The sequence below is a fragment of the Berghia stephanieae genome, chromosome 4 (genome assembly GCF_034508935.2).
Source record: "Berghia stephanieae isolate SIO BIC M18660-M18661 chromosome 4, UCSD_Bste_1.3, whole genome shotgun sequence".
NCBI lineage: Eukaryota > Metazoa > Mollusca > Gastropoda > Nudibranchia > Aeolidiidae > Berghia > Berghia stephanieae.
The window spans coordinates 63,007,234-63,017,233 of NC_088363.1; the positions used below are offsets into that span (position 1 = coordinate 63,007,234).

General features: G+C 38.0%; 1 protein-coding gene across 1 annotated transcript in view; it reads right to left on the bottom strand.

The window, feature by feature from the left end:
• Positions 1–10,000, bottom strand: part of LOC144970992 (uncharacterized) — a 47,903-nt gene that overhangs the window by 7,780 nt on the left and 30,123 nt on the right. The window contains exons 2-3 of the mRNA XM_078911269.1: positions 7,454–7,512; positions 4,941–4,979 (exon numbers count right to left, since the gene is read on the bottom strand). Coding sequence (XP_078767395.1) covers positions 4,941–4,979; positions 7,454–7,512 — 98 coding nt within the window. The remainder of the gene's footprint in view (positions 1–4,940; positions 4,980–7,453; positions 7,513–10,000) is intronic.

Sequence of the window (10,000 nt, forward strand, 5' to 3'; positions counted from 1 at the left end):
TTTTTTGAGGGAAATGATCGGATGTATGTGTGTTTTTCAGTGAGAATTTTTTTTTTCCTGTAAATTTATTTGTGACTGTGTATTAACATTATTGGGCACTATATAATAATAATAAATGGCATTTATATAGCGCTTTACCCCGTTGTCACAGGCTCTAAGCGCTTTACAGTGATATAAAACAAAACATAGTACAGTGAGACAAGTGTGAAGGAAACATGATACGAATTCAATTTAACAACAACAAAATATGATAATAATATTGCAACATTATGACGTAAAAAGATAAAACTTTAAGCGAGATTTGAACGTTGTCAACGAATCCGAGCATCTCACGTGTGACGGGAGAGAGTTCCAAAAATGGGGGGCCGAAAATTGAAAAGACTGTTCATCTATTTTACGCAATGGCTTAGGTTTGACAAGGATTGATTGGTCATTGCTTGACCTCAAGTTTCTATTGGGGACATATATGTTTAGAAGGTCTTTAATATAGGAGGGACTGTTCGTGCTCAGGGATTTGTAGACAACAGTACAAATCTTATAGGCAACTCTTTTTTCAACAGGAAGCCAATGTAACTCACGGAGAAGAAGAGTTGCTGACGGGTATTTTTTGTTATTGCGTACAATGAGCCTGGCTGCGTTATTTTGAGCAACCTGAAGTTTGCTAATTTTGTCTTTAGCTAAATTCGCCCAAAGGGAGTTACAATAGTCCAATTTAGATAAAACCAGGGAATTAATTAAAAGTTCAGTGTTTCCCTTTAGCCAAGGATCACATACTCTTGTCTGTGTATATTGGCTAAGGACCCGTTGTAAAGCACTTTGAGCACGTTTAATGGATATTAGTCTATATAAATGCTCAAGTTTGATTTTGCTTTTTTGCTTTTTTAGCGATTGAAACAATTGGATCACAGGTTCGCGAGAAAACAATAATATAGAACAAACTGGAATAGTTGCATCTCAGCAGTAGTGTGTCCAGCCTTAGGGCTAACCCACACCGGAGACTGACTCCTTCGACCCGGCACTACCGTCCTCTGCCGTCTTCCGGATAAAGACGTCGGGCACGGCCAAAATACTAAGAATAAAGAGAAGAGCAGCTATTCCTACCCATGCCAAGCAAGGCCTCTACCTTTTTTATTCGAGCTTGGTATGGGTAGGTCGAGTGGCTCTTCTCTTTATTCTTAGTATTTTGTCCGTGCCCGACATCTTTATCCAGAAGATGGCAGAGGACGGCAGTATCAGATCATTGGAGTCAGTCTACGGGGTGGGTTAGCCCTAAGGCTGGACACAGTGATAATATATTGCTGCTGGGATGCAACTATTCCAGTTTGTTCTATATTATTGTTTTCTCGCGAAATCCAATTGTTTCAATCGCTAGTACCATATTCCTTTTCTTATGCACTGAAATTATCCAAAAGACGTAAAGCGTTGTCAAGTAACTTCAATAAAGTTCCAGATTCGAGTGTTTTTGACAAGATGAGGGTTATTTTAATCAATCGATATTTGAAGTATGAGTTTTCTGTTCAAAATCTTTAAAACGTACAGCTGTTCGAACCGAAACAGAAATCTATTGTACTATCGGTAATCCCACTGGCCCATTTTTCTTGACTAATATCTAATATTCTTCTAGTTTACGGATTTCTGTCTATTATTTATCTTTTTATTATTGTGTGGGTGTTAAAATATATTTATTTGTGTGTGTCATTCTATTTTCAAAGAAACCAAATATAGCACAATGATGGTTGCAAATAGAATTTATGTACCTATCTATGCATGTTTTCACAAAGCATGTCAGCATCTATGTTATGACAACAATTCTAAATTTGCCGTGTCATAAAAGTCAAAACGTAAACCACACACGTTGATAGTTGACGATTTTGACACCAATGATTCTAGTCTTTGGGTCACAAGGGTCCCGATAGCTCAGTTAGTAGAGCACTCGCTTTACACGCAAAGAGACTGGAATTGATCCCGAAGGTAGAGAGTTGTTTTGTTTTATTTTTCTTAACACCCCCCCCCCCCGCCACCCTCCTTCTGATTGAGTAATTGGGTAGCTGGGTCTGTTATATTTGTACTATGCAATAGACTAGCGTCCTATACAAGGGATATTAAGCAATATCTGATGTCAGTTTAACGCTATAACTCGGGCCCCAACGGGCCCTATGGCTCTGAAGTACTACTTTTAGACCACGATGTTATTGCAGGAATATGAACCATGCTCCATATCGAATAAGGTAATGGCGAAGCTTAGGTGGGCTTTAAACTGTTCGTCTTGTTCATTGAATAAAATTCCATTCCCGTCTGTCTGCCGCTAGCCTTTTCAAATCTTTTCGATTCTTTTCAGGTCTTTTCAAACCTTCTGTATTCCTATTTAAATCTTTCCTTCAACTTCAGTTTGTGTTGGATTTCCATGTTACAATTATCTATCTAGTTTGCAAAATGCCTCTCGATAAAAGAGTGTCAGATTTATGCATAGATAGATCTATCTGTGAATGGAAATGCTTGATTGTGTTATTCTTGGAGTTTATTAAAAAGCGAGAGAGATAAATAGATACAGTCTGAATAGATGGATAAATCGATAGATTGCTAGATATATAGATAAATAGATAGAAGGTTAGACAGACAAACGGACATACATACAGATATATATATATATATATATAATAATATAGTATAGTAGATAGATAGATAGATAGATAGGATAGATAGATAGATAGATAGATAGATAGATAGATAGATAGATAGATAGATAGATAGATAGATAGATAGATAGATAGATAGATAGATAGATAGATAGATAGATAGATAGATAGATAGATAGATAGATAGATAGATAGATAGATAGATAGATAGATAGATAGATAGATAGATAGATAGATAGATAGATAGATAGATAGATAGATAGATAGATAGATAGATAGATAGATAGATAGATAGATAGATAGATAGATAGATAGATAGATAGATAGATAGATAGATAGATAGATAGATAGATAGATAGATAGATAGATAGATAGATAGATAGATAGATAGATAGATAGATAGATAGATAGATAGATAGATATGTATGTATGTATGTATGTATGTATGTATGTATGTATGTATGTATGTATGTATGTATGTATGTATGTATGTATGTATGTATGTATGTATGTATGTATGTATGTATGTATGTATGTATGTATGTATGTATGTATGTATGTGTGGATGGATGGATGTATGGATGGACGGTTTCTAGGAAGGACGGACTGACGGATGGGTGGATGGTGGATGGACCCTTTCTATCTATAAATCTACCAACCTTAACACCTATTCATTTATATATCCATCTATCTACCGTATCTATTTATCAATTTATTTACTCAACGACCAGTCTATCCATCCAGCTATCTATCTATCCATCTACTCATCTAGCTATCTAGCTATCTATCCATTTATCTATCTATCTATCTATCTATCTATCTATCTATCTATCTATCTATATCCACCCATCCATTTATTCCTTCATCCATCCATTATGTCTGATCGTCGGCCTCTCATTTCAGTAAATCTAAACAATGGCGAGAAGTGACTGAATTCAGGCGGGTGACGGAGTAGTGAGAAAATCTGTGATAAAATTAGTTATTATAGAAAAGGGAATGGTTTATGATCGACTCAGAAGGCTGTGATCACGATCACAAGGTGCAATATAATTGGCTTTTGATTTCAATTACAGCGACAGTCCTTTATAACGACGTCACCTGTTCGCTTCATCTCGCTCCTCCCACTCACCTCCCCCCCCCCCCCCATTCACCCCACTCCGTCCCCCTTCTTTTCTGATAATTTATCGCCAATAAAGGTTTATTCTTCACCAGGAAGGAAGTCAAAACTTTTGACAAACAATTAAGCTTATTTAGTACTTGAATTTCTTCTTCCCGCTCGCTTTCAGTGCCTCTGACATCTCATTAAGCAAGTCCCATTTCATTGTGAGTACTCACACCATTCATGCTATCGCGTTCTCCTTCGGCGATTTTAACTTAAATGATTAAGACTTATCTTCTCTCATCTCTCCTCCCCCTTCTCATCTTTTTCTTCTCTAAAATAGCGCTTTACAAGCGGTCCCAACCCAGCAGCAACACTTAACTTGGATGCATGTTAGGCGCTATTACATATTTTTCCAACAAGAGACAACACTACTCTCGACCTGGTATTCATTTTAAACTGAGTGCGGTGAACGAATGTAAGAAAAGGACCTTTTCCAAGGACTCACCTTTGCGCTACCCAGAACGGGACTCGAACCAGTGTCCTACAAAACCAAATAATCTCATTTCAAGACAAGGACAGAAAGTAAGTTGTAATAATGATATCGGGGGAAAGAACACACAGCAAGTGTGACGATGAGTTCAGCGAACTTGGTTTTGTCCTGACTCTGAACAGAATCCATGGCTGGGAGGGAAGTAGTCAAACATATAGCTATTGTTTTGGGATATATTTCTTCATCGTAAATCATCAAGTTCTGTCCTATTATGTACTGTTATATGTTTGTTTTTGTTTGAATATTATGATTTGTAATCATTTGATTGTATTCCTCTAGGTTGGAACCTGTGCTTAGATGAGATCTGAAGGTGATCTCAAACTAAGTACACTGATAGTTTGTTCTTGGATTCCGCATCTGTTCTCTATTTGAACCGTTCTCCTTTATCTAACTATTTCTATTGTAATTTAAGTTGTAAATATAAACAAAATTGATTGTCCCATTTTCTTCATTTTTCTTCTTTTTTTTCTTTTTTTTTTTTTTTTTGCTTTCGCTGAAATGAGCTAAAATGTCGCAAGCGCCATCAAACCCTTTAAAACAAAAACAACCCCCCCCCCCCCCACGAAGAAACATCAAAAGAGTAAGAAAAAAGACATGAAACAAAATAAATACAAATGACAAAGGCTAGGTGAAAATTCTGGGTTTTTCTTACCATTCCATCCGCCAGAATGGGTTACTGGGTCTTTCCGATCTGGCGAAAGAAAAGTGCGATAAATCAGCATCCTATCCAACCGGTAGTAAGCAGTTTCATTACTTTACTAGTGTCCAGTACTCATGAAGCACGGGTAAACTCCAGCTATATGAACCTTAATTTAATTATTCTACAAATATTGAATATGACACAAATTTATGTATTAGAGATTTAATTCTCAATATTATCAATCAATTAACATTGAATCCTGTTAATAAAAACTAAGCATAATAGTTACACAGCGCATAGTTGAGTCCTTGGACAAGGCTCTTTACTCACATTCTCCCACCATACTCAAGTGTAAAATGAGTACCTGGTCGTTAACAGCGTTGTCTCTGTCCGAAAACTATGTCATATCGCCTTTTAGGCGTCATGACACGTCCTACATGTTATGTGTTGCTGCAGCCAGGGAACCGTAAAGCGCTTTGAGCACGTTTAGTGGATATTGCGCTATTTGAAAGCTCAATTTTTTTTAATGGAATATGTACACGTCTCAATGTTTATCTCAATCTGATATCATATCGGAATGAACTAGATGAAAGAAACTGAGTTTAAAGAAAACGAGAATGGGCACGATCTATATTACATTTTCATGTGCTCGAGGTCATTGATCACATTGCAAAGTGCGCTCAAAGTGACCTACATAGTGAAAAGTGTTCACAACTTTTTAAATAACATCACGATTGGTCATTTGGTTCAGCTTGACACATTGGTATGTTTATAACATTTGTAAACAAAGCAACGTGTTTACATTTGTTAAGAAATATCCAATCGTTGGAGAGGAACAAATCATGTGATTGGTGACCTGGTTGGACGAAAACATGAATATAGATCGCTCCCATTGGAATTTTTTGTAGTTTAAGAAACAAAACTCACTCTCCCCTATTAGTATTAGGGAATTTACATTAACTCAATAATTAAATGTTAAAATTCTGCTTAAACTCAATGGTAAAAATCGCGACATAATAGCGTTTTGAGAGGACTGACCACATTTTTATAACAATAATAGAAGTTATCCCAAAACTAGGAATATGAACGTCAAAATATATAAACGAGCATTTCTATGGATAGTGTGCGCTTGGCTAAGCTGCTCACAACATTGCCATCCGGAAGTATAACGGACCAACACACAAAACTATGTGTAACCTTGAACGTTTATAGTCCAGTTAATACAGTTTAGTGAGAATTACTCATAAACGCAGATGGCAAAAAGCAATAACAAAGACATGAGTGACGTCAACTTCATACTATCTATAGCGCCCAATATCCTCAAAACATGCTCAAAGCACTTTGCAGGGGTCCCTAGCCAACGGCATCAATTGGATTCAATAGTCTGATATCACGTCGCCCAGCAACGGCGGCCATCGTGGTTCTACACAAAGAAAATCATTACTTTTATTCTTCATGCTGGCTAGACCCTTTCCTCTGGATACGCTTTTATGCTCGTCGGAGAATATTTCATAAGGGAGTCCGCCATTGTTCCGATAGTTTAGAGTCAGTTACTAAGTTACCATGCGTCATTACGAGGGAAGTGACGTTACGACTGTTGAAGCGTATTAACACGAAGGAATAGATATGATGCTTGCTATGCGATATTACCATTTTTCCGACAAAGACAACGCTGTTACATTTGATTACGATGAGAAAAGTGATGAGTAAAGAACCGTTTCCAAGGACTCAATCATACACCGCCCAAAGCGGGACTCGAACCCATCATCTTCCGATCCGAAGGCTAGTTTAATACCACGAGACCAAATTTATTATAGTCGCACAAAAGTGTAAATCATTGAGGATTTTGGGGTCGTGGATAGCTCATACGATAGAGTGGTAGAGTCACGATCTCCTTGGCCAGGAGGAGTTGTCGTACCAATAAGGTCGCGAGTTCGAGCCCCCATCGCCGCCGCGAAATTTTTATACTCTATTGTCTTCTGGCACTTTCCTACTCACTTCATTTCTTGTTGTTATCAACATAAGTGCCTGCTCCACACACTCTTACTCTTAGGACTGACTTACTGTTATATTTATAGATAGTATGCAGATGACGTCACTCAGGCCTTTGTTATTGTTTTTGCCATCCGCGTTTGTGAGTTGTTCTCACTAAACTGTATTAACCAGACTATAAAAGTTCATGGTAACACAGAGTTTATGTGTTGGTCCGTTATACTTCCGGATGGCAATGTTGTGAACTCCTTGGCCAAGAGCATTCTATCTATATACTACCTGAACCAACTTTAATCAGCGTTGACTGTAGTCGTTAGTGGGAATGAAAGTATAATATATTTTTTTCGTGGGGAAATCCTTGCTGTTAATGGCAGCATTTTGCTTTTAAAAACCATCTTATTGACTGACTTTTTACCAGGAGGGCCGTTGATTGGTTGGTCTACTTGTCTACTGAGCGGAAGAAAAGAAAATCAATGGCACTGCAATCCATCATGGGAATGTCTAGAGACAAATTGCTCCCTCGGCCTACTGACCTCCTCTTTCCTCCATCAAAGGTGTCAAATATAGGTTGTGGTGTAAAGTGTAGAAGGGGCTAGGGAGTGGTGGGGGTGGTGGGGATGATGGTGGTGGTGGTGGGGTGGGGGGGGGGGGGGGGGGGGGAGTGGAAAGATAAAGAAGAAAATAAAAGAAACTGGTAAACATTGTGGTAAAGGTTGGTATTGATGATGGATGATGATCATGGAGATTGATGGTAGTGGTGTTGGTGGTGGTGGTGGTGATTATAATGAAGTTGACGACGACGGCGGCGACAGTGATGATGATGATGATGATGATGATGATGATGATGATGATGATGATGATGATGATGATGATGATGATGCTGATAATGATGATGATGAATGATGATGATGATGATGATGATGATGATGATGATGAGTATGTTGATGATGATGGCATAGATGTTGGTTTAATGAAAATGGTCACGATTCCGTTGGAGTGCGTGATGGCGTTTAGGTAGTATCAATAATTGATAGCTAGTTGATAAAAAGAGTAAAAGAGATAGATATATAGATGGATAGATAGATAGATAGATAGATAGATAGATAGATAGATAGATAGATAGATAGATAGATAGATAGACTGAATCTATGCGTGTGTTAGAGAGAGAGGGTGTGTGTTGGGTGTTAGAGAGAGAGAGAGAGAGAGAGAGAGAGAGAGAGAGAGAGAGAGAGAGAGAGAGAGAGAGAGAGTTATTGAATTTATCTTTTTCAGGTTCTAAATTAAGCGTCCACATTATTGAAGCTGGTTTGAGAAAATTCAATATCCATTACAGGCCAAAATTTGTGAAATTAATTTGCGGATGAGCACATCGCAGGCAGTACTCATTGTTTGACCATTTGTGACCCACCGTGTCAAAGCGGTATTATGCCGGGATGAACGATGTCCTGAGAATTGAATGTATATCCACAAATATGAAACTTGGGAGTTATTTTCTATCCGTTATGATGGAGAATAAATACAATTTCTTACATTGAAAATAACTAAAACTTCGTACATCTTATCATTTTAGTACTAAATTCACTTTTGGGGCCAGGTTGACGTATGTTTATTCGCAGGTCTGATAACCCAATTTGTTATGGTTTCATTCTTTTACTGGAAATATTCAAACCAACGTAAAATATTGTCCATTATAACAATGTTAAAGCAAGTCCATAATTACCTCCGGTTATTAAACCTGTAAGTTTATACACGTCGGGTCTGGTTCACCCCGCTATAATACCGTTTTGAGACGGAGGGTCACAATTAGTACAGTATAGAGACTATGCGCTTGGCAAAGAAACTCACAACATTGCCATCCGGAAGTATAATGGCTAACTCATACCGGAGACTGACTCCGACGACCCGGCGCTGCAGTACTCTGCCGTCTTCCGGATAAAGACGTCGGGCACGGACAAAATACTAAGAATAAAGAGAAGAGCCGCTAGACTTACCTTTATCCGGAAGATGGCAGAGGACGGTAGTGCCTGGTCGTCGGAGTCAGTCTCCGGTGTGGGTTAACCCTAATACAATTTAGTGAGAATTACTCATAAACGCCGATGACAAAATAAAAAAGCAATAAAGCCCTGAGTGACGTCAACTTCATACTATCTATTCTCCGGAATTTAGAACGCCGAATTGGATTCAGTAGTCTGATGTCAGGCCGCCCGGCAACGGCGGCCATCTTGGTTCTAAACAAAGAAAATCATTACTTTTTATTCTTCATGCTGGCTAGAACTTTTCATATGTATTGTGATCAGAATGTGTAAAAGTCAAAACATGATCAAATTTATGGGTTTTTTTTCCTCTGGATAGGCTTTTATGCTCGCGGGAGAAATATTTCATACGGGCGTCCGCCATTGTTCCGATAGTTTAGAGCCAGTGTTACTAAGTTACCATGCGTCATTAGGAAGGAAGTGACGTTACGACTGTTTAAAAGTATTCCAACATGTTATGCAATACGGCACAAAGGAGCTGGGCAAAGCGAGCTGGGTGACCGAATCTTATCTAGAGAAGTATCTAATTGATGCAATGCGTTTAGGTAAAATACTCATAACAAACGCCAGCCGGATATAACGTACCAACACACAAACATATAAGTAGCCTTAAACGTTTATAGTATACTTGATATAATCAAATGAGAACTAATAATTAAAATGGCTGTTTAAAAACAATGACAGAGAGCCGAATGGCGTCAATTTCGTTCCATCAATACTATAATAGTTACCTACTTTTATAGATGAAGAAATCAAATAGTTTTACGTATAGATAGAATGACGTTGACGTCAATCGACTCTTTGTTATTGTTTTTGCCATCCATGTTTATGAGTAATTCTGACTAAACTGTATTATCCAGACCATAACGTTCAAGAATAGACATAGTTTGTTTCCGGATGGCAAGGTTGTGAGCTTCTTAGCCAAGCGCACAGCATCTACAACACACACGAATTGAACAGAATGTAGAAGAAAGACTTCATCTCAAAAGCAATTTTGAATGCAGTAATTAAAGAAATTTCTTGGGTTTCGCACTTATCTTTTTTTTC